Source organism: Chionomys nivalis, chromosome 11 (assembly GCF_950005125.1).
Source record: "Chionomys nivalis chromosome 11, mChiNiv1.1, whole genome shotgun sequence".
NCBI classification, from domain to species: domain Eukaryota; kingdom Metazoa; phylum Chordata; class Mammalia; order Rodentia; family Cricetidae; genus Chionomys; species Chionomys nivalis.
In genome coordinates, this window is record NC_080096.1 from 70350361 (window position 1) to 70376605 (window position 26245).

Sequence of the window (26245 nt, forward strand, 5' to 3'; positions counted from 1 at the left end):
ATAAGGGGTGGTTTCTTAGTGGGTTCATGAATTGAAATGGTTCAGGTTAAAAATACAGACAATGAGTATATGACATGATTTGACGTGATTCAATTCATTTATTATAAAAGATGATAAATAACGATATACACTCACCTTCATCACTCGCTACCTGCTGCTTCACAACAGTCATTGGGGATCTGGCTGGAGGCTTACCAAGTGGATGGCGCCAACTCTTAGTAGTTTTGGGCTGTCCTTCTATTATCTAGTATAGAAAAAAGGAAAAAAAAAGAGGTAGAAACCTCCATGAATAATACTTGATTATTTTCAGTTTACTTCTTTTTCCCATTTGTCTGGTATGAGCATGTGTGTGCAGAAGAACAGGCAGACGTGAGATGTAGACACACCACTAGCTCATCACTTTACATTTTGAGACAGGATCTCAGTGAACCCAGAGATTAACTCTTCATTAGTTTCACTGACTAATAAGCTCTAGTGATTCCACTGCTTCTGGCTCCAAGCACAGTGGTTACAAACTAGTGCAACCATGGCTAACTTTTCTTCATCCTTAAATAGCAAGCACATTATTTACAAAGCTGTTTCTTCAGACTCAATAAAGATTTGTTTCAGAAAAAAAAATACTTTAAAATTATATCACTGTTTAGTAATGAATCTTATACTTATTTACTCTTTAAGAACTTAGCATTTTAAGCAATTTCATCTTACAAGCTAGGGTAGAGCTCAGTAATAGAACACTTACCTAGCATGCACAAGGCCCTGGGTTTTCATCCACAGTACTACCAGAGAGACAGAGGGAGAGAGGCTGGGGGAGTGGGAGAGAAGGAGAGAGTGAGAGAGGAAGAGAGGGAGAGAAAGGGGAGGTAAAGGAAAAGGGGTAGCATTTTTTTCCCAAGAGGTCAATTAATTCTCCTTCAAAAAATACTGTCTTTCATGGAAGACTTACCAAAGTTAGCAAGATTTCAAAGGCCCTTTAAAACTGGCCAAGTCCACCATTACACGCTCACTCATAAAACGATCAAGAACTATGAAGTTGTATCACCTCTAGCCTTTCATACATGAATATCTGGCAAGTGATCTAGCATTTATCTTCATAGAGAGGAAAAACCAGCCAAATGAAATAAATAACTTTTTTTCTATTGGGAAATGAGCCATGGGTTCAGTAAGAAAATATCACTTTTAAATGAATCATTCCTGTTATGAAGTCATTAAATTTTGAAAGATATTTTTAAGCCCCTAGGAGACACTTTCCAATTTTACTTTCAATATTTTTCGAGGACATATTTGCATTTGAGTAGAACACATGACTTAGAAAATGATCAATTCCACTGATTAAATTATTGAAATAAGAAATAGACTATTTGTAAATGCTGTCTTCATAGTATGCCTTATCATTAAAGGATGTGAAAAGGCTCAGAGTAGGTTTAGAAAACTGGGAACAATCAACAGGCTGATCAGGTACCCTCTCAAATAACAAAGAAGCTCCTCATAGACAACTGAAGTCTATGATGAGGTTCAGAATGTTAGCACAGCATTAGCTCATCTGACCCATTCCTGATCTAAGGACTGTTCATTTGGCAAACATATAATTTTAACACCAAATGAGAACAATGGAGAAATACAGAAAGGAGGCTCTAGCCATGAAACCAGCATAGGGGCTTGGTGATGTGGGATGCCCTTCAGTATGCTGTGAATATGTTTTATTAACATTGGTTAATAAAGAAGCTACTTTGGCCTGAGGCAGAGCAGAATATAGTTAGGCAGAAAATCCAAACAGATACAAGGAGGAAGATGCGACTTTGAGGAGACATCAGTAGCCTCCAGAAGAGTAAGCTATGAGGTACCAAGCCACAAGCCTTGTGGTAAAATACAGAATGATGAAAATGGGTTAATTGAAGTTGTAACAGCTAGTTAATAATAAGCCTGTGCTAATAGAATAAACAGTATGAAATTAACATTAAGCCTCACAGTATATTTTAAAAGCAGCTGCATGATTAGGTGGGACAAGAAGTCTCCTGCTACAAACGGTACCCAAACTTTAGCAACTACTTGGGAATGGATTTTAGAGACAAAAGAACAGAGTCAATCATGGCTTCTTGGTAGCTGCATTTTCTTGGGATTTGTTCTGTTTGGTAGAGAAAAGTAGAGGCACAGCTCCTTTAATAGAGGCTATCTGACTCAGTGTTAGGGGCAAAAAACCAAGTGATTCCTTGAAGAGTCCCTACTACCAAAATCTTAAATGGTGTTTATGAGCAGCCAGCAGCAGGCTTCTTGGTGGTAGCATGGACCTAGAAACTCTGCAGAGTTGTAGCAATAAACATGGCTCCCACAAGTACCTCCACCATGAAGCTAGACTATTAGGAAGTCAAGGAATGGGGCGGAGCAAGCTGCCAAAGCTTCTGCTTTAATTCTAGTCATTCTACCTTAACAGATTAGAGACTCATCTGGACAGAAAAAGATAGAGAGTAAGCCAGACCCAAAAAGAGGAACATGGGATGTACTCACTCATACTTGGTTTCTAGCCATAAATAAAGGACATTGAGACTGTAATTCGTGATCCTAGAGAAGCTAAATAAGAAGGTGAAGACAAAAAAAAAACATATAGTCATCCTCCTGGATATTAACCTTCATCAGGCGATGAAAGGAGACAGAGACAGTGACCCACAGTGGAGTAACAGACTGAAATCCCAAGGTCCAAATGAGGAGCAGAAGGAGAGAGAGCATGAGCAAGGAACTCAGGACTGCGAGGGGTGCACCCACATACTGAGACAATGGGGATGTTTTTTCGGGAACTCACCAAGGCCAACTAGACTGGGTCCGAAAAAGCATGGGATAAAATTGGACTCGCAGAACATAGCAGACAAAGAGGACTGCTGAGAAGTCAAGAACAATGGCACTGGGTTTTGATCCTACTGCATGTACTGGCTTTGTGGGAGCCTAGGCAGCTGGAGGCTCACCTTACTAGACCTGGAAGGAGGTGGGAGGTCCTTGGACTTCCCACAGGGCAGGGAACCCTGACTGCTCTTTGGGCTGATGAGGGAGGGGGACTTCATTGGGGGAGGGGGAGGGAAATGGGAGGCGATGGCGGGGAGGAGGCAGAAATCTTTAATAATTAAATAAATAATTTTTTTAAAGAGGCAGATTCAGATGAAAAACATCTCAAAATGTTTTCCAGTGTGTTGAAAAGTAACATGGGCTTGGAAGAGAAAAGAAAAAGGATAGAGAAAGAACTTTAAAAAGAGTAATACAGAAAGAGTATGGATATGGTATACTATTGTGTTGTCTTTCAATTGTTTGACTGCCAAGGAAGGAGTAACAGCTGCTAAAAGACAATTGATTATAAATCCTGCTGGATAAACCAACCTATACATTTAAAAAATATCTTGACTTCAAAATTTAAGATGAAAGATATGTTACTTTGAGAAAGACTTTCTGATTTTATTTCCACAGGATTTGGATCTATCCTGGTTTAAGAAAAAATCAGTTTTGATTGAGGTAGACACACCCCCCCAAAAAAAATTCTCCAAAAGAAGCGGATCACCCAGATGATCCAACATCTCAGAGCTCCTCTGTGGCAGTTTCCTCTGAGTTCTATCTACAACTAGAACACCTTCAAAGTGACTGATTGAGGTGCTCCAGCCTTACAGAATACTCCAGTCAGGATCTGACCATAATCTCAAATTTTCTCAGGGTGCTCTGAAGATTACCAGTGCCCCCAATTAGAAGAATTAGCCTAGAAAATTATGTCTATATTCCAAAAAATTGGATTATGGATGTTTGTCTTTGTTTTGAGTGTTGGTTACAAGCTGTTATGGGTAATGGTCAGGAAAAAAAACTCAACAAAGGAGATTAGATTCAGGGTTCTTGTTTTGAAAAAAAAAGGCAAAATGCTGTGGGATAATGCACTTATACAATGTAAAGATTTATCACTCATGTTGTTTTAATAAAATGCTGATTGGTCAGTAGTCAGGCAGGATGTAGACAACCAGCTTAGGAAAATTCTCTAAAGAGGAATGGAAGAGATACAGTAACCAGTCAGACACAGTGGAAACAAGATGAGAGTGCCTTACTGAGCAAAGGTACCAAGCCACATGGTTAAACATAGATAAAAGAATTATGGTTAATTTAAGTTGTAAGAGATAGCTAATAAGCCTGAGTAACAGGTCAAACAGTATATAATTAACTATATAAGCCTCTGTGTGTTTATTTGGGACTGAAAGTCTGTAGGACCAGGCAGAACAAAAACGTATTATCTACAAATGGCTCCCTACTTGCAACAAGCATAAATTACTGAATCTAAATCCTTAAAACAAACAAAAAACAAAACAAAAACAAAAAACCAAACTGTTAATCTCAAAATACTTTATATTGGAATGGATTTTGTTTTTGATACAAATTTCAGGTCAATTTTGTTATACTATTTATTTCTACTCTTGTTTAAGGTATTATGTTTATGTAGCTAATTTAAAAATGTAATGAGTAGTTAAGAAATACAAATTAATAGTCATCTCTAATAGTCAACCTTATAGTAATGTTAGGTAGGTTTTCTAGATATGTGGAGATATATTTCAAATAGGTACACAATCTTCAAACATGTCAAAGATCTACAGAATATGCCATTTAAATGTATTAATAACTTAGACATTTCTGGAAAATGAGACACATCTGCTCCTAGCAGCACCAATTACTTCAAGAGGATGATGGCCACGAATAAGCTCCTCGTGGAATTTGCTTTCAGTGTGGTGAGACTAGCCATTTGGGCAAGAAACTGTTCTTGCATGAATTGCTTGACAATAAGCTGTATAAATTGAACATGTAAGACCCACAGGAAATGACTGCTGAACTTGAGAAAGACAAGGTGGGATGATCCTTTAAGTCCTGCTTAATAGAAGAGTCTGCATAAATTCTGCAGGACATAGAAGAAAAGTTACCGATGAATTTTGCCAAATAGCCTGAATAGTCAGTCAGTCTTTCAGATTTCCTGTTCCACTGATAAATCAGCCAGACACTTTAGGCTTATAGGCTAAAGAGAGATGTCCCAACATTACAGAAGAACTTTGGATGACTATCCAGGCAGTCAGATATCTCTGTCATTTCTAGAATTTTGGAAGTTACTTACAATGTACTTCCTGTTTACTTAGGTATTATATCCCTCTGGGGTCTTTGATGGAGTTGAAGACAACAGTTATAGTTTTCCTCAATTATAATAAAAGTAGATACGAAACTTATTCTCACAAAGATGGAAGAGATGATAGAATAATTTCTTTACTTTTGTCAAATACAAATAATTAAATACTTTAACTGTAACTTTTGTTTTAACCATTTTACTGTATGTAGTTTACTGTGAAAAAGTTAAGACCTTCCTTTTGAATTAGAAAGAAAAAGGAGAATGTTGTGGGATGCCCTTCTTTATGCTGTGAATATGTTTTATTGTCATTGGTAATAAAGAAGCTGCTTTGGCATATGGCAGAGCAGGATTTAGCTAGGCAGGAAATCTGAACAGATACAAAGAGGAAGAAGGCAGGGTCAGGGAGGTGCAGTCTCTGGAGAGGCAAGATATGAGGTACCAAGTCAAGAGCCTTGTGGTAAAATACAGAATAACAGAAATGGTTCGAGACCAGCCTGGTCTACAAAAGCTAGTTCCAGGACAGGCTCCAAAACCACAGAGAAACCCTGTCTCAAAAAAACCAAAAAAAAAAAAAGAAAAGAAATGGGTTAAATGAAATTGTAAGAGCTAGTTAACAGGCCAAAAACTATGTAACTAATATGAAGTCTCTGAGTGGTTTATTTTAAAAGGGGCTGCAGAACCAAGCAAGATGGGAAACCTCCAGATAGAGCTGAACTTTTCTGAGAGGCAAAAGGTTTGTTTATGTGAATAAACAGGATCAGAAATGAAGCTCTAATATTCTAAATAAGAGGAATCAGAGAATACAATAATCATGTGAGCCATGATGTTACAAAAAGACTGGATAAAATTGATTTTTTAATAGTTATACTGTCAGGAAGAGAGTACCCAAGAGGCAACTTATCTCACATTGGACAACAGGGCTCGTGACAGGAACACACTGTATCACAATTGTCTAAATATCAATATGATTAAGATTTCAAAATAATTCCTATCATGTATTAGTATTTGAGGAAAGTTGCTAATGCTTATATAAATGATCTCTCTGTATATTTGCAGAGAAGAATGTATTAGCTCCAAATAAAGATGTTGCATTTTTAAAGTATGATGTAAAAGAAAATTAGATCTTGACATGTGGCTAAAATATTTCAGTATTAATAAAACAAAACGTAAGTCAGAACTCATAGTATTTCACTGCCAAAAATGTATTCCACTGATGAAATATGATTAAAGCTGATAAATGTAAATACTGTTTATTTCTGCCTTAAAGCAAAATTTCAGGGGATAATATGCTGTATTCACAATGTATTATTACAACCATATAGGCCACCACCCAATAAACAAAGTAGAAATACATACTGACATGTACCTTGGGAATTTTGAGCTCATTTCCCTCTTCACTAAGAGCTTCTGGGATTTCCCCAGGTTCAAGGTTACTTCTGAGGCCATCTTCATCATTGTCTTCTTCCTCCGTCAATATTCTTTTACTTTCTGCAAGGGAGGAAGACAACTTGGGAGACTCCGGCCGTAGAATTGTAAAGGGATGTGACTCCTTGCCTGTTACCTGGCTACTAGAAAATGCCATGAAGTTGCAGTCTTCCTTGGACACAGATGGTGAAGCTATAGCAACAGCTGCGTCATCCTTATGTATTTTATTTGTTACAGGTGAATTTACACAGCTTTTACCTGAAGAGAAAACAAAAAACTAACAATAAATGTTGCATTGCATTAATACTAAGTAAAGTGACTGAACAATAGTGATTACTGCTTTTATATTTTCTTTTCTTTCATTTATCTACTTATTTATTTATTTTTGATTTTCATAACAGGTTCCCAGATCCTACAGATGAGGCCAGCCACTTGCCTTTACCTCCAAAGTACTGTAATTAAAAGTGTGTGCCACCATACGTGGCTGATTTTTCTGACTGTCCATAAACATGAAAAGTCATCAGTCAATGAGATCTTGGACTTCTTTTCTATTTTCTGTGTATGACTGTTATGCAGTATGAGTTTTTTGCTGGCAAGAATATAAATACACTAAATGTGTGTGCCTAGTGATCATGGAGTCCAGAAGAGAGTGTCAGATCACCTGGAATTTGAGTTATAAATGGTTGTAAGCTGCCCTGTGGGTGTTGGGAAAAAAGCTTAGGTCCACTGTAAGAACAACAAATGCTTTTAAATGTGGAGCCATCTCTTCAAGTCCAAATTAGTACTTTCAAAAAAAAAAAAGAAAGAAAACAAAAAAAATTGACAAGAGAATCAAAGATTAAAAGTATGTCGTAATTCAAATTATCATCAATATATAGGTTATTCAAAGTATTTTAAAAAGTATAAACAACTCAAAATCTATGTAGCAATAAAAAAAACTTTTCCAATAGATAATGCTAAGACCAGCTATACAAGAAACAATGAATTCAGAGAAGGTCTATAAATGGTACATATAAAGCCCAAGGAATTCAATAAAAGGTCTTTGATACATTAATCCTATATGGTATAATGAAAAAAATCTAGAACGCCATTGGACATAGGCAAATGTGATTCTTTTTACTATCACATGGTTTGGAAACAATGATTTGAAATAAATAAAGTTTTCTTGTATGAGATACGATAAAGCATTTCCCAGATGCACAAAATCCTCATCATTTCTACCTATCACAGGCTAGCTCTGATACTGAAACCAAGTCTTCTACTTAAGTAGTCTTCCAGGTCTCAAAACTAATAAATCAAAATATAAAGAACTAGATCGAAATAAGAAAATTAGGCACACTTAGTTAAAACACTACCCTGAAGTCATAACCAAATTAATGAAACAGTGATAGAATCCATGGTGAAGTACTATAAGGAAATAGTTATGTATACTACATAATTGTGTTGTTTGTATTAACTGCAGTTCCCATTCTACCTTCTCAACTCTTTTACCTACCAACCCCTTGTTCACAACTCTGTTTAGAAATTAACACCAAAGTACATAGTCTTTTAAGTTTCTATCTCTATAGGCCTGTCAAAACAGGAGAGAAAGTCAAAGTGATTCCATTGAAATCATGAACAAGACAAGGCTGTCCACTCTTTCATAGCTACTCAATCTAGTACTCAAAGGTATAGCTAGAGCATTAAGACTACAAAAGGAGATCAAGGGGATACAATTTGAAAAAGAAAAAGTCAATCTTTCACTATTGGTAATGATAATATATACAAGTGATGAGAAAAATACTACCAGGGAACTCCTACAACTGATAAACACCTTCAGTAATGTAACAGGATACAAGATTAACTCAAAAACAAATCAGTACCCTTTCTATATACGGATGACAAATGGACTGAGAAAGAAAACAGAGAAACATTACCCTTCACAATAGCCACAAACAGCAATAATCATAATAATCATAATAATAATAATCTTGAAGTAACTCTAAACAAACGAGTGAGAGACCTGTATGACAAAAACTTTAAATCTTTTAAGAAAGAAATAGAACATATCAGAAAATGGAAAGATCTCCCATGTTCTTGGATAGATAGAATTAACATAGTAAAAATGGCAATCTTACCAGAAGCAATCTACAGGTTCAAAGCAAAGCCCACCAAAATCCCAGCAAAATTTTCACAGACATCAAAAAACTAATATCCTACTTCATATGTTAAAACAAAAAATCCAGTATAGCCAAAACAATCCTGTACAATAAAGGAACTTCTGGAGGCATCACCATCCCTGACTTCAAACTCTACTATAGAGCTACAATCATGAAACCATCTTGGTATTGACATAAAAACAGGCAAGAAGACCAATGAAAGCAAATCAAAGAATCGGATATCAATTCACACACCAAAAATACCTGATTTTTGATAAAGAAACAAAAACTTTAAGTCAAAAAAAAAAAAAAGAAAAAGCATCTTCAACAAACGGTGCTGGCATAACTGGATATTAACATATAGAAGAATGCAAAAAGTTCCATAACTATCACAAGCACAAAACAAATTCAAATGGATGAAAGACCTCAATATAAAACTCACCACACTGAACCTCACAGAGAAGAAAGTGGGAAGTGACCGTGAACGCACTGGCACAAAGACAACTTCCTAAATAAAAAATAAGTAGCACAGACATTGAAAACAACAATTAATAAATGGAACCTCCTGAAACTGAGAAGCTTCTGTAAAGAAAAGGACATGATGAACAAGAAAAATGACAACCTACAGACTGGGAAAAGAGCTTCACCAACCCCACATCTGATCTCCAAATACACAAAGAACACAAGAAACTATACATCAAAAGAACAAATAATACAATAAAAAAAAATAGGGTACAGACTTAAACAGAAAAATTTCAATAGAGAAAACTCAAATGGCCAAAATACACTTAAGAAAATGCTAAAAACATCCTCAGTCATGTGATGGAGGAAGGTCATTGGTTAATTAATAAAGAAACTGCTTGGCCCTCATAGGTTAGAACAGAGGTGGGTGGAGTAAACAGAACAGAATGCTGGGGGGAAGAGGAAGTGAGCTTAGATGCCAATGCAGCTGCTCTTTCTGGGGCAGACGCGATGAAGCTCCAACTCAGGATGGACGTAGGCTAGAATCTTCCCGGTAAGCACACCTTGGAGTGCTACACACATTAATAGAAATGGGCCAAGCAGTGTTTAAAAGGATATAGTTTGTGTGTTGTTAGCATAAGCTAGCCAGGTGGCCGTGAACTGGGTGGCAGGAACGCAGCCCGCAGCTCCTACAACAGAATGGCGCCCGACTTGGTAGCAGCAATTTCTTGGGTCTGCTCTGCTTGCTAGAGGCAAGCAAGTGCTCTCATCTAAGAGAGGCTTCCTGACTCAGCTTTAGTTGCAAAACCCTGCAGCTCATTAAGAGGTCCTGCCACGAAACACTTAAATGGTATTGATAAAAGCTGACTGCATGCTTGTTTGCTTTCAGTCATAGTAGGAAAAAAAAGTTGTGCTGTTTTATTTAAAATGCTGGCTTTCTGGTCTGTCCTGCCAGGGCAAACTCTGACTCTTTCAGGCAGTCAGTCCGAATGAGTGTGATCTGTGAGCAGAATGCTGCAGCTTGCTTGCTGGCAGGGACTTTGAAACGCCACAAAGTTGTGGCGATAAAAATGGCTCCAGCAGTACCTCCGTCATGAGGCTGGAAAGCTAAGGAATGGGCTGGATCTAGCTGGCAAAGCCACGGCTTTAATCCTACCCATATTGCTCAGTAATTTAAAGGCTCATGTGGTCAGAAAAAGAGAGATATACAGTAAAGAGAGATTCAAAGACAAAGAAAACCTTTAAATGATTTACAATGTATTTAAAAATATATGCAGGCTAATCCCAACACTTGGGAGGTAGAGAGAGATTGACCTCTGTGACTTCAAGGTGTGGTAGCACATGCCTTTAATCCCAATGCCTGGAAGGCAGAGACAGAAGGATCTCTGAGAGTTCAAGGACAGCCTGGTCGCCAGATTTATTCCAGGTCAAAGATATACAGAGAACCTCTCTCAAAAAGCAAAAAATAAAAGTAAAAATAAACAAAATAGAGGTTAAAATAAAGCTGCACAAAGATGGAAAATACAATGAGAATCTTGATACTATATGCTATTATGCTCTGTTTGAATTGTTTGAATGCTGAGGAAGCAGTAACAGATGCTAAAAGATATTTGTTTATAAATGCTGCTGAACTAATCCAACATAGATATTTTGAAAATACCATGACTTCAGAATTTGGATCTAAGGATATGATACTTTGGAAAAGAGTTTCTTCTTTTGTTTTCACAGAGGATGAGACCCTGTGTATTACTTCTATCACAATATGGTATGATAGACCACGCCCTCCTGAAAGGTTGTTGTGAACACCTTCAGAAAATTACTTCACTCAACTGCCGACTGAGATGAACCTAGCAGACAGGTTATCCCATAAAAGACCTGAATAACAGCGCCCCCATTCAGCACGAAGCAGTTTGGAAAGAAATAACTGCGCCCATATTCCCAAATATTGTTTATAAATGTTCTTTTACATTTAAAGGGGGATATGATATAGGTATGAATAATTTGCATTAGTATAGATTTTGCTTTATTGATAGAGATTTAAGGTCAATTTTGTTATATGTATATGTATTTCTGATCTTGATTAAGGTATTGTGATTGTGTAGTTTATGTAAAAACGTAATGTATATAGGTTGTTAATGGATAATCATCAATAATAATCAAGCTTGTAGTCATGTTAGTCAAGATTCTCTAGATGTACATAGATATATTTTAGATAGACATTCTTCATATATTTCAAAGACTACAGAATAGGACATTTAATGTTTTAATAACTTAGGATTCGCCGGGCGGTGGTGGCGCACGCCTTTAATCCCAGCACTTGGGAGGCAGAGGTAGGCGGATCTCTGTGAGTTCGAGACCAGCCTGGTCTACAAGAGCTAGTTCCAGGACAGGCTCCAAAGCCACAGAGAAACCCTGTCTCGAAAAACAAAACAAAACAAAACAAAATAATAATAATAACTTAGGATTTTTCATGACAATGAGACACATCTGCTCCTGGCAGCACCAATCTACTTCGGAGGAAGATGGGCATCGAAGAGGCTCCTTATGGAGTTTGATAGCCATTTGGGCAAGAAACTGCTCTTGCCTGGACTGTTGCATAAACTGGACACAGAGAACCCTCAGAGAGAGAACTGCTGAACTTGCCTAAAGGTAAGATGATCTTTCAGGGTTCCTGATTCATGAAAGAGTCTGCGAGACATTCTGCAGGACACAGCAGATAGTGACTGAACTGACTTTAAAATTTCCTGCTTCATGGAAATGTCTGCTGGAAACTATGGGCCTGTAGGCCGAAGATGGACGCCCCAACGGTACAAAAGAACTTTGGGTGACTGACCAGGCAGCGAGATGTCTCTGTGATTTCTAGAGTTTTGTAAGTTGCTTACTTCTCATTTACTTGGGTAATATTATATCCTTCTGGAGACTTGGATGGAGTTGAAGAATGGTTAGTTATAGTTATAGTTTTCCTTTGTTATGGTAAAAGATAAAGTAGATATAAATATTGGAACTGTAATTTTTACTTGATAACTGTTTTGTTATATGTAATTTTGCTATGTTAAAGTTAAAGCCTTCCTTTTTTTGTTTAAACAGAAAAAGGGGAAATGATGGAGGAAGGTCATTGGTTAATTAATAAAGAAACTGCTTGGCCCTCATAGGTTAGAACAGAGGTGGGTGGAGTAAACAGAACAGAATGCTGGGAGGAAGAGGAAGTGAGCTTAGATGCCAATGCAGCTGCTCTCTCTGGGGTGGACGCGATGAAGCTCCGACTCAGGATGGACGTAGGTTAGAATCTTCCCGGTAAGTGCACCTTCGGGTGCTACACACATTAATAGAAATGGGCCAAGCAGTTTTTAAAAGGATATAGTTTGTGGGTTGTTATTTCGGGGCATAAGCTAGCCAGGCGATCGGGAGCTGGGTGGCAGGAACGTAGCCTGCAGCTCCTACAACAGTCATGGGCATGCAAATCAAAACAGTTCTGAGATACCATCTTACACTTGTCAGAATGGTCAAGATCAAAAACACTGATGACAACATATGGTGATGGGAATGTAAACTTTAAAGCCACTTTGAAAATAAGTATGGCTGTTTCTCAGAAAATGAGAAATCACTCTACCTCCAAACCCAGCAATATCACTATTGGACATATACCCAAAGGATGCTCAGTCAGACCAGAAGGACATTTGCTCAAATATGTTCATAGCAGCATTATTTTTAATAGCCACAACCTGGAAACAACCTAGATGCCCCTCAACCGAAGAATGGATAAAGAAAATGTGGTACATTCACACAATGGAGTACTATTCAGTAGTAAAAAGTAATTACAACTTAAAATTTTCTGGCAAATGGATGGAATTAGAAAAAATCATCCTGAGTGAGGTAACCCAGACCCAGAAGAATATCATATGTACTCACTCATAAGTGACTTTTAAACATAAAGCAAAGAATAACTAACTATCCTATACTCCACAACCCCAGAGAACCTAGACAACAAAGAAATCTCCAAAAAAGCCGGGCGGTGGTGGCGCACGCCTTTAATCCCAGCACTCGGGAGTCAGAGGCAGGCGGATCTCTGTGAGTTAGAGACCAGCCTGGTCTACAGAGCTAGTTCCAGGACAGGAACCAAAGCCACAGAGAAATCCTGTCTCAAAAAAAAAAAAAAAAAAAATCCAAAAAAGACATACATGAATCCACCTAGGAAGAAATAAAGGACAAGATCTCTTGAGTAAAATGGGAGCATGAGGACAAGGTGAGGAAAGAAAGAGGGGAGGAAGGTAGAGGAGTGGGGAAAAGGCTAAATTAAAAACAAAAAATGAAATAAAATTAAAGGTAATAAAGCTAAAGAAAAAACTGAGGAACAATTGCTTTAAGAATGACGCACAAAGGTTTTTATGTCATCCTAAGTAGAATACTACAAAGATGGTATAAACATGATGTGAACTGTTTTTTAAAGCTACAATATGGAGATGTGAAGGAGAATTCCTAAAAATAATGTGTCTACTGAAGGCTGACTGATTAAAACTTCAAAGAGAGGTTAGAATGTTGCAATTCCAGAGTTTAATTTATCTAATTGTTGGCCTACTAAAAAGCCATTCCTTGCTCCCTACACCCCATGCGGTAGACTTCAAACTTGGCTCCAAAATAAGTAATCTCATTTCTTTTCATGTGAGAGCTATACTTTTACATTTACAGAGATATGATAGCAGAGGGGACTAGAGTGATCTCTGTATGTCAGGAAGGAAGTACTTTCTGTAAGGATACAAAAAATGTAGTGTCTTATGGGTAGGCGCAATATAAGATTAACAGGAAGCGTTGGATTTGATGAGTACCAGGACTGAAGGAATACAGGAAGAATATAGGATAGAAAACAGGAATTACCAAGTAACTCAATGATTAAGGGAACAAAAATGTTACAATAGTTATTAAATATATAAATCATTAGTAGCCTCATAAAAATATTCAAAAATTGGGTAATAAAAAATGGACTTTATTTATTTTATGTATTTGCTTGCATTTATGTTCCATTTATGTGCTCACAGCCCACAGCGGTCAGAAGTAATGCAATCCTCTGGAACAATAGTTACACATGAATGGCTGTGAGCCACCATGTGGGTGCTATGAAAGCAACCTGAGTCCTCTACAAGACGATTAGCCTCTGCTAAGTATTAGCCCCTAACAACCTGGTTCAGTCCTGAGACCAAATGTAAACAACAATAAAAACAAATTCAGCAGGTTGTTTTAACATATTTGCTGCTAGATGTGTGTGTTTATGTGTATGAAACAATAACAATAAAAGCAAAAGATTACCAACTTGAGGGGCATGAAGAGTTTGGAGGAGGAGCTGAAGGAAGCAAAAGGAAGGAGGCAGTGATGTAATTAAGCCTTAATTTAAAATGTATTTAAAATGGGGTGGGGCACTGGAGAGATGGCTGTGTGGTAATGAATCCTAGCTATTTTTCTAAAGTGCCCAGGTTCAATTTGCAACATATTGACTCACAACTGTCTATAGCTACAGTACCAGTGGATTACACAGACACACATACATATAGGCAAAACCCCATACACATAAAGTAAGTAAATACATAAATAAATAAATATCTTTTAAGGAGATAATTGGGTTATAAAACAAGCTCAGGATTTCAAGGAAATCTGCTGTCCTAGGCATTCTGGGAATCAACTGCCTTGTAGTCAGAGATCATAAAACTAGGATATTTGACTTATCTCTCATTTTCCAGTTTAAACAAACAAACAAAAACCAGTTTATTTAAAATAAGCAGGCCCTCTACCCTTTTAACTCTCCACTGCAAAAACTGATTCCCAGACCCAGCATGGTGCATCCTGTTCCCTCAGATACAAATTAGAGTTGGAAGTGCTAACTTCTCAGATGAATAAAAGTTTGCTCTTACCTTTCTGAAGTCAAATTGGGTCTATTCTTTCATTTTCCTCCACTGACTTTACAGTCTTCACCACTACACCATCACTTAACCCCTTTACTTATTTTTAGATTTATTTATTTTACATTATTGAGTCCTTTGCCTGTATGTATGTCTGTTCTTTTATAAAAGTGCATTGATATAACGGAAGAGCTGATGGTATTACAAATTAAGTTGACTTTGTTTTCCCGCTTTTTAAAAAGACTTATTCTTTATTTTCTTCTTAAAAGTAGCAAGAAATCTGTACAGAATAATCTATAAATTCCTTTTTTTCTTGTAAATTTTAAGTTGAATTTTAAAATTTTGTAAATGTTAGTTTTTTATTAAACCACATGTATACGAATGGATGTTAAGTTCAGAATTCTATTGCAGATAAAAACTGTATCCCTTACAGCATTGCAAACACTTGTCCTCATAGGTGAATTATCATGTAAGTTTATTTAGTTAATGAAAAAGCTAGGTGTTTTAAGGCATCAGATTATTAATTACCATAGTCACAAGTGAAAAATAATTATACATTTTCTTACCTGAGAGTTTGGTGTCATTCAATAACTTTTGATCTGCTTGTATCCTGGCATCAGAAGCTTCTCCCTCTGAAGGTGTTTCTGTGTCACCCTGCTTAGATAGTTTTCCTGGCTTTTCAGTGACTTTTAGGTACCCTGGACACATGGCACGGTTTGAAACCTCCTCCCCATTAGATTCAACAAATTCCTCATCCTCCTCAGATTTAGGCCTTTTAGAGAGCAACTTATTACCCTGGAGGCTATTAACAAAAGGAAGGTGGTCAGAGCAAAAGTTCAAAGTAAATATGAAACACATATTAATGCAAATGATATTGTTAGGTGCTTATATCAAGAAAAATTTAGTTATTTAATATAATTTTTACAAATAATAGTCTGAATTTGAAACCATAATTGTTTTAAACTTACTTACTAACAACTGAATTTTCATATTATGAATACCTAATGAGATAACACTGTAAAGTCATGTAAGGCAGAGAAATGAGCTAAACAGAATAAAGAAGAACACACACATATTAGTAGTTGGGTGCTGTCAGCGGCAATAACAACACTGAGGCCATAAACAATATTTGCATATCACAAGGTATACATGTAAACCAATGTAGCTGGCATGGCTCAGAGATTGTGAGGGGTTTTATATTTGTGCATGCTGAAAGATGGTCTTACTGAAGGGCCATCACATCAACCATTATTTTAAGTCAGTGACTAATAAAAACAAAATACACTCCTGAACATTAGTACTTGTATGAAATGAGAAACATGTTCTGATTAAACACTGGCAGTCTGTGTGTCAAATTTATGTACTCCATCAAGTTGAAAAGCTTGGTGACTTTAATAGCTATGCCAGCTTATTCACTTGACCATAAGTGCTACTTTGCATGTTTCTCAAGATTTCAGACTGCTATGTTTCCTGAAAGCCTCAGAGGCACTGACTCCCTAATTACAGCATCTCAAACTTGGAATGTTTTAACAGTAAGTTATTCATTTTACTGAGATAACTTATACATAAAATAAATACTAAATTTTGAGTAAAATATTTAAATTATAGTGTTATTACAACAAAAACAAAGGTGTCACAGGTCTAACTGGAGAAGATCAAATACATGTAGCTATTAAAAATTATGCTAAAGGAAATAATTTAATTATATGAAAAGCACTCACACACACGGTTCCTCAGTTGTTAACATAGCAAAAGCTAATTTTGAAAGGTGTACAATATTTTTATATTATATATAATATACATAAATATAAAGAAATACATACAAAATATTAAGATGGAGTCTCTAGATAGTGAGATTAAGAATGAATTGGATTTCTTGGATATTTTTTCCTGGTTTAGAAAATTAACAGATTTCAACTATTATTTTATGAATTGAAAGAATACTACACAATAGTATAAAGAAAACAAAAATTTTCAAATTTAAGAGTTAATATGCAACCTAAGAATCTGAGCCATAAGACACACAGCCTATTCAAAGGTTTTAACAAAGTCCTAGTCACAAAAGTGGATTGGATGTAAGGTTCAAAAAGACCACCAAGGTACAGAAATAACGCTTTCCCTTTGAGTCTTTGCAAGGAAACAAAAAGAATAAAATCACAGCATAAGCATCAAGATGAGGAAAGAAGTATTTCAGCTGAGAGAAATCATAAATAAAAATTTTAAACAATGGTAGCATATAAAAGTTGTAAGTCAAGTTATTTAAAATATGGTATATAAGGTAAAGAACAAATACATATTTAAAATAAATTTATGGAAGAATTCCAAAAAGTTCTATGTTGTTCTACTCCTTATGTACATTGATTTCAGGAATACTCTGCATAAGTGACTACCTGTTCCTAAATTCTACTACACCAATTCAAAAACTAAATATACACCACCTCAAAACTTCAGTAATATAATAAAGTTATGAATAGCAGAGACAAAAATAAACCAATAGTCCTGGAGAACATTTTGTTCCATGATACATTTCAATAAAGTCCATACTATAAGCAGGATGTGGTAGAATCCTTACCTCCTGGATGCTTTTTTTAATTTTCTCCTCCTCTGTAGCCATATTTTTACTTCAGGGGTAGACTCTGGAGTAGGTTTTGTATGGTCAATAGTATAAATATCCTTTCCTTGTTTCCAAATTTGGTATCTGTCTGGCTGAAATTTCTTTACAAATATATCCATTGATATTTTCACCATGTCATTCCGGCAAGTGCACTGAAACACAACGAACAGTTGCAATAAAATCAACAATGAAATATTTTGCTAACTGCATAACATACCACGCTCGCAAGTAGAACATGAATGCTTAATTAAAATATAAGTGAGGAAATTTAACATCTAAAAAGAAACTCAGAACAGAGGTTTTTTTTGAAATGAGAAAATATTTTAAAATACTTTGTACATTTATATGAACTATGTACCAAGAAAAAGATACAGAGAAGCATGAGTGTCTGTCTGAAGGTTTTCCATAAAAGTTACCCTACCACCACAGACACAGATATCCATCAAAACTCTGTAGTACAGCATGCAGTGTTTGTATGAAGGGATTACCATCACAGATATGCATCAACATTACAAAGTAGTAATGCTATATGGAATGTCTGTGCCAGTTTAGGCATGTTCTGAACATCGCCAAAAGTTTTACCTTAATTAAAAGCTTGGTGCATACAGAGGGGCTATTGGTAGGTTAGGCCTAATGAATGGATTTTAACTCATTGGATGCATGAAATAGTTCTTATGACATTTCTTTGGTAAATAGTTATATGAACCTTTGAGATTTCTCCTTTGTATTCTTATGGGAAGCCTGATATAAAAGAAGCAAACCAGGCCCCAACTATCTTTTAGCTCCGCCCTTGTGAGATGTGACATAAAAACAGAGTTTGCTATTCTTATGAGAGGCCCAAACAAACAGGACTGGCCCATTTTTTTTTCTCTTTGAACATCTAAAGCACTGAGCTCTTTGCAGATACTTGTATTAAGGTATTATATTGCAGTTAAGCAAAGTTGTTATACAAATCTGGAATGTCAATGAATGTGTGATTTGAAAAATTTAACAAGTGAGTCACTGGTGATGTCTGGGTGGTTGAGAGCAGCTATTAAGCCTGACAACCTGAGTTCTATCTCGAGAGATAGATGAGAGAGAAAACTATCACATGACACGAGAGAACTGACTCTACAAGTTGTACTCTGAACTCCATTTGCATATGATGGTATGCATATGCCAACATACACATATGTTCATGCACACACAATACTATAAATAAATGTAAAAAAGAAGCATTTAATTATATTTGTTTTTATTAACAAACTCTTGTAGGTAGAAAGATGATTAACTAGTTAAAAGCTCTTGTTCTTGCAAGAGGGTCCAGTTTACTCACAGCAAACAAGTGGTAGCTTACAAACATCCCTAACTCAAGTTACAGGAAATCTGACACCCTCTTATGATCTCTGCAGACACTAGGCATACAGGTGGTACACAGACAGATGCTAAGAAAATGCACTCATACATAAAAAAATAAAATAAAATAAACGCTTGCAGAGTAAGTCAAATTTTTAAATAAAATCTCCTCTACATTATACCAAAGATACCATTAAGTAATCAACAACACCTTGCAGAGAAAAGTAAAGGGTTAATAGGAATAAGAAATTTAAATGAACCAGGTAGTAGTGACACATGCCATTAATTCCAGCGCTCTCTTGGCATAACTAAAGAAAACTATAACTATAAATTCTTCAATTCCATCAAAGACTTCAGACGGATATAATATTACCTAAGTAAACAATAAGTTCATTGTAAGCAACTTCCAAAATTCTAGAATTGAAAGAGACTTTTCACTGCCTGGACAGTCAACCAAAGTTCTTCTGCATCATTGGGGCATCCATCTCTAGCCTACTGGCCCATAGTATCCAGCAGACTTTTCCATGAAGCAGGAAATTTCAAAGACAGTTCTGACTATATTGGCAGTTTGTCTGTCACATTTTTTCTGTATTCTGCAGAATGTCTAGTAGACTCTTTCATGAAGCAAAAACCCTGAAGGATCATCTCATCTTTAGGCAAGTTCAGCTGTCATTACTCTGTGAGTCCTGAATGTCCAGTTCATCAAGCAGTCCAGGCAAGAGCAGTTTCTTGCACAAATGGCTAACCAACTCCATAAGGAGCCTCTTCAATGCCCATTCCTCTTGAAGTAATTGGTGCTTCCAGGAGTGATGTATCTCACTGTCATCAACAGTCTTAAGCTCTTAAAATGTTTTAAATGCCATATTCTATAGTCTTTGAAAGGTTTGAAGAATGCCTATCCATCTGAAATACTTCTCTATACAGTTAGAAAACCTAACATGACTACAAGCTTGACTATTATAGATAATTATCTATTGACCTATATTTCTTAATTATACATTAACTTTTAAATGAGCTGCACAAACACAATACCTTAATCAAAATCAGAAATATACATATAACAGAATTGACTTTAAATTTGCATCAAAAAACCAAGATCCATGCCAATGCAAATCTCTATAGCATACCCCGTTTAAACATAAAAAATAATTATAAACAATATTTGGGAATATGAGCAAAGTTCTATCAAAACTGTTTCCTGTTGTTTATTGGGTGAAGTAATTTTTTGAGAGGTGTTCAAGGTAACCCTTCAGGGGACTTGGTCCATCAAACAACATTACTCTGGAAGCAATCCACAGGTCCTTATCCTCTGTTGAAATGAAAGGAGAACCACTTTTCCAAAGTAACATATATTCTTAGACCCATATTTTGAATTCAAGATACCTTTAAAATATATGTCTTGAAAAACCATATATACATAAAAGAAGCAAACCACCTCTTCAGCCCTACTTACTTCTTTTTTTAACTCTTTGTACTCTTTTTCTTCTCTCTCCCAAGACTGTACATTTATCCAACACTATATCCCATTTAAAGGTCTTTAATATTTGAATCTGTCCTATTGTATATCTGTAATTCTTTACTGTCAAAGATGACTTTTTAAAATGCTAAGCACTTCCTAAATACTTAAGCTAAAGCCTTACTAGGGTATATATGGTATTGTCTGATTGCCCCACCCAGCCCAGCATGATGGAGCCTTTTGCTGCCTCTGAGAGGTCATGCCCACAAACCCATTCTCAGGCACACATCCAGTTCAGGCTGTCATTAAGCAAGCTGCAGCAGTCTGTTCACAAATGCCATACAAATGCTCTATATTCGGACCTTCTGCCTGAATGAGGCACAGGTCATTCTGGCAGCATGACTCAGAGAGACAGCATTTCAAAACAGCACAGCTTTTTTCTTGCTACTACTGAATCGGGAAAACCTCTCTTAAAGGAGCAGCAGCGTGCCACCAGCGTGCCGCCAGCAAGCAAAGCCCATTCAGGGAAAATAAATGCGGTTAAACTTCATTTCTTGGTGTCTAGAGTTCCTTTACAAGCCTTCTCAGGTTTTACATGGATTTAGTCCACACATGGGTGTCAATTTGTAGTAAGGAGACAACTTAGCCAGAAAATTACTAAGAAAGACCTCCTGAGAAATCTCTGATAGGAGTGAATGAACTACATGTCTGAGTTCTACATCCAGAACAAACTCAAGACTGCTGCCTAACATGATCAAGCCTCACAGGATACTCCAGTCATGACTTGACCAAAATTCTTAATTTTCTTTAGGTCCCCATAAGATTATCAGTGCCCCCAATCAGCAGGAAGTAGCCTGGAAAACTATGCCCACATCCCCCCCCCAAAAAATGGATTATGGAAATTTATCTTTGTTTAGAGTGTTGGTTACAATATGTTATGGATAATGGTCTGGACAAAAAGCTAAACAAAGGCTATTAGATTCAAAGTTCTTATTTTGAAAAAACACAGTGGGGAAGTGCTGTGGGATAATGGTTTTACCCTGTAAAGATTTGATTCTTGCACTTGTTTAATAAATGCTGATTGGCCAGTAGTCAGGCAAGAAGTATAGGCAGGGCAACCAGGCAGGAAGTAGAGGCGGGGCGACCAGGCAGGAAACAGAGGCGGGATGAGAATTATAGGAAAAGGAAAGTTTCAGTCTGCAATTGTGACCCAGCTGCAGAGGAAGGAAGATGTGACTGCCTCACTGAAAAAGGTACCAAGCCACGTGTGGGCTAATATATGTTATAAGAGTTAATATGAAGCCTGAGCTACTAGGCCAACCAGTTTATGCTACAGGGGAGAGTCGCTTGTTGGTCTTGACTGCCCAGCTAGCTTAGTCCCGAAAATAGTCACACAGAAACTGTAGCATATAAATCACTGCTTGGCCCATAATCTGTAGCTCCTTATTGGCTAACTCTTACATCTTAATTTAACCAATTTCATTAATCTGTGCGCCACCATGTATCAGTGGCTTACTGGGAAAGATTCATCATATTTGACTCTGGCAGCAGATCCATGGTGCCTCTCTATGCCTTCCTTCTCCCAACATTCAGTCCAATTTTGCCCACCTACCTAAGTTCTACCCTATCAATAGGCCAAGGCAATTTCTTTATTCATTAATCAATATAAGCTACACATAGACAAACAAAAAACCCATACCAAGTTTACAATTAATGTAGACTTCTGTGTGTTTCTTTGGGACTGAATGACTGCAGGACTGATTTGGACAGAATCCTCTGTCAACAGAATGATGCTTGGCCAACACCTAATAATGGTATTCTCATTAAAAATAGATAATACCCAACATTTAGTAAAGAAAAAAGGAGCTATATAAAAAAGCTTCTGAGAAATTAACTATTTTCTAAGATTTGGCACCCAGTAGTAACAGGTCAAAGATGAAAGGTAAGGAATCATGTTAAAGTTATTGAGTAGAAACAGGCTTAAAGAAATTAACCTTCACTGATCATAGATAGACTAGCTCCTGAATCATAAGTAAATAATAAATCAGGTGTTTTTATGTAATTAAATAGAAAAAAATATATTCTTAGCTTTCAAATAATCAAAACCCTTGGGCTCCAATGCCTTCCTTATAAAGCTTTTCCTACTTTCCAAACATCCAAATATTTCTCTGATATGACCTATGAATAAGTGAAAAAGTATTACAAGAAACAATAATATGGAAAAACAAAATGTCAAGAAATACACAAATTAGAAATGGAGAGAGAGATCTTAGCACTTACCTAGAGATAACATTCTTTTCATAAATTGATGCTTTATGTTAAAATAGTAATGGGACAGGCTTACTTGACAAGTATATGACCTGTTCATTCTTTTAAACAGTTTTTAGGAACCTCAAATATATCTATTAACTTTATATACAACAAAGATATCCAATCCTCCTTCATTTCTGTGAAGGATTGCTTTGGCATAACAGTATAAGTCTCTCCAAGGCCTATGCGATAATCTTATTTTGCCACCCAAATCAACTAGTTTAAAGATAACAAACTGCTATTCTTTTAGGAGAAATTGAAACTCATTCTCTTCACATCTTTTACTCTAAACCCTGGGGCTTAAATGTATTTTAAAGTACATTTAAAAGTTGGTGAAACGGTTCAGGTCACAACTTGCCTGCCACACAAGCATGAGGACCTAAGTTCAGATCTTCATAACCCACTTAAAAGCCAGACAGAATCCTATAGTTGGCTGACTAGCTAGTAAATTAAATGGGTGGGGTCCAGAATGATTAGAAAGCATCCAACATCAACCTCTGCTTCTATGAACATAAACTGAGGGGCACAAGTATCCTACACATGCACGGGGGCGGAGACAGAGAGAGAGAGAGAGAGAGAGAGAGAGAGAGAGAGAGAGAGAGAGAGAGAGAGAGAGAACTTCTAAATCCTAATTGCTTTATTTGCTAGTCCTGACATTTTTTCCTGTGTCAAAACCAAGTACCTTGCCTTATCTGAGTTGATATTGTGAAGTAAATATCTCAGAAAGGAGTTTTACCTTCAGCAGAAACTTTTACAGAATTGAGAAACTAATTACAATTATAATTGTGTAAGGTAAAAATTTTGCAGGTCTGCTGGACTGGGACTGAAAAAGCATGGGATAAAACTGGACTCTCTGAATATGGTGGACAATGAGGGCTGCTGAGAAGCCAAGGACAATGGCACTGGGTTTTGACCCTACTGCATGTACTGGCTTTGTGGGAGCCTAGCCTGTTTGGATGCTCATCTTCCTAGACCTGGATGTGGGGGTGGGGGAGGACCTTGGACTGGCCACAGGGCAGGGAACCCTTACTGCTCTTCAGACTGCAGAGGGAGGGGAAGGGAAGTGAGGGGTGGGGAGTGGGGGGAGGGAAAAAAGAAGCAGGGAGGAGGAGGAAATTTTTAATAATAAAAAAAAGAGAGAAAAAAAAATAAATCTTTCCATAAAAAAAAAATTGCAGGTCTAGACCTTAATCTTTAGTTTCATAAATAGCCATTATTTGACCTCCGTAACATCTAGCTAAACATCTTATGGCTGGGAGAAGGAGATTAAACCTTCTAGTATGCACTATTAACAAAATACTAGTTTCTACCAACCCAAAGATTTAGTTCAGTGTGCTGGCTGAGTTTTGCCAGGTGGAGACAAACTAGAGTCACTTAGGAAGATAGAATATCAAATTGACCCGTGGGCATTTATACAAGTAATGATGATAACTGGTATAACCTCTAGGCAAGTGGTCCAGAGTTATATAAGACAGCAATCTAAATAAGTCACAGTGAGCCTAGTCTCTAAGATATTTTCCTGCCTAGTCTCTGCTTCTGTTCCAGCCTCTAGGTTCCTATTTGAGTTTCTACCCGTCTTCCCAAAATGGTAGTCACCTGGAAGTGTAAGCTGAAATAACATTTCCTCCTTAAAGGTGCTTTCTGTCAGTGTTTTATCACAGAAACAGAAAACCTAAGATATCCACTTATTTAAGCTTCCACCAATGTATATTAAAAATGCCTTGATTGATGATATCTTTTTGTTCTGTTACTATAATAACATTATCCAACAGTTGTCATATTGAAACATGGAATTTGGGGTAACTTAAATATAAATGTGTTTCTAGATCATTGTCAATAATAAACTCTGTTTTATCTGTTTTGAGAGTTGTGTTTAGTCAAATGCTGGGTATAGAATGTAGTTATAACTCTGTCCCAACTGTTTCTGACTAGTTTAAAAATTAAAAGGCTTTTTAATTTTTTTAAATGAGTATGAATATATATATATATATATATGTAGCTGGGGATTTTTCTCTGTCCTGCCCAGTTCCACTGGACCAACTAGTTTCTCTCTCACCTGCTGGTATCCACAGTTGTTTATACAATAATCATTTGGAGGCTTAATATTAATTATAATTGTTTGGCTGATGGCTCGTACTTCTTGCTGGCTAATTCTACATAAAAATTAACCCATTTCTAATCATCTATATATCACCATGTGCACGGTGGCTTACTAGTAATACATTGGCATATTACTCCTCCAGAGCTACTGGCGTCTCCACAACTCTGCCTTCTTACCCTCCCCCCACTGCCCTTGTGCTTAGATTTCTCACCTTGCTATATTCTGCCCTGCCATAAACCAAAGCAGCTATCTTCCTTATTAATCAATGATAATAAAACTTATTCAAAGCATACTGAGGGACATCCCGCATCATATATCAGTATTATACATATGAAACAGATGAAAGAAGGTGTGTACATATGTAAACACACACACAAATACACAATTAACCTCTTCCCATGTTATTTTTGAACTGTATATATGTGAAGGGCTAAAGAATATACAACTTGTAGCCTCAGACTTTGAATACTCTAAGATAGCTACTAATGTTGCCCAATACAAAAATCATAAAATTACTTAAAATATTAGTGGACCATTTTGTGAGGTTTTTGTTATTGTTGTTTGGTTTTGTAAGGGAACTGCTTGTTTCTCAAATGTGAACTTTGAAATTGGCAATAATGTATTACAATACTAAAAGCAAACATGCCAGGATCTGAACATAGTGATGCATTCCTTTAATCCCAGCTAAGGCAGGTGGGTCTCTGTGAGTTCTGTGAGTTCCAGGCCAGCCAAAGCTATACCAGAAGACTCTATCACTAAAAAGAAAAAGAGGGGAAAAAGTAACAGTAGTAGGAAAAGTTCTCTCCTAGTATATCAAGAAAGCTTGAAAAACATATTTAAAAAATAAGGATTTTAAAAATATAAGAAATACTTAATGTTTATTGTTAGGCTTCTCACATTATACTGGCTCCACCCCATTCGGGGTGACATCGGTGTGTGTGTGTGTGTGTGTGTGTGTGTGTGTGTCCAGTCTCCGTGCTTTGAAACCAGAGACTAAGATGTGACCTCTGCTAGGACCCTCCACCCCGAGCCTCTGCCAGTGTTCCTGCTGCCTGTCCCCTCTTGGTCGCCTCCAGTTGGTCAACCAATCAACCAAATTTACTTCCCCATATCCCTGCCTTTCCCTAAGAATCTCTCACGTGGGTTTGTTGAGCTCTGCAGTTTACTTCTCACAGCCTAGAAACAACATTTATCGTAAGTAAAAAGTGTACAGCAGTGAGTTTTAGGCACATGATGTTCTGCCACCATCCACTGGAAGCATAAACCAAAATAAACTTGTTTCTATTTTTAAAAATGTACATCAAAACAATCTTTTTCCATTAATAAATTTAGGAAATTATTGGTGATGTCCAGAGCAACTTACAGAGAAATAAAGCCATTGAAACTATCAT

At 36.7% G+C, this 26245-nt stretch overlaps 1 protein-coding gene across 2 annotated transcripts in view; it reads right to left on the reverse strand.

The window, feature by feature from the left end:
- Kdm4c (lysine demethylase 4C) overlaps nt 1-26245 on the reverse strand; it is a 194952-nt gene that overhangs the window by 66838 nt on the left and 101869 nt on the right. For both annotated transcript variants that reach the window (XM_057784161.1, XM_057784160.1), the window contains 4 exons: nt 17611-17804; nt 15605-15840; nt 6492-6808; nt 136-244 (listed from right to left, as the gene is read on the reverse strand). In XM_057784161.1, the coding sequence (XP_057640144.1) occupies nt 136-244; nt 6492-6808; nt 15605-15840; nt 17611-17804 (856 nt within the window). The remainder of the gene's footprint in view (nt 1-135; nt 245-6491; nt 6809-15604; nt 15841-17610; nt 17805-26245) is intronic.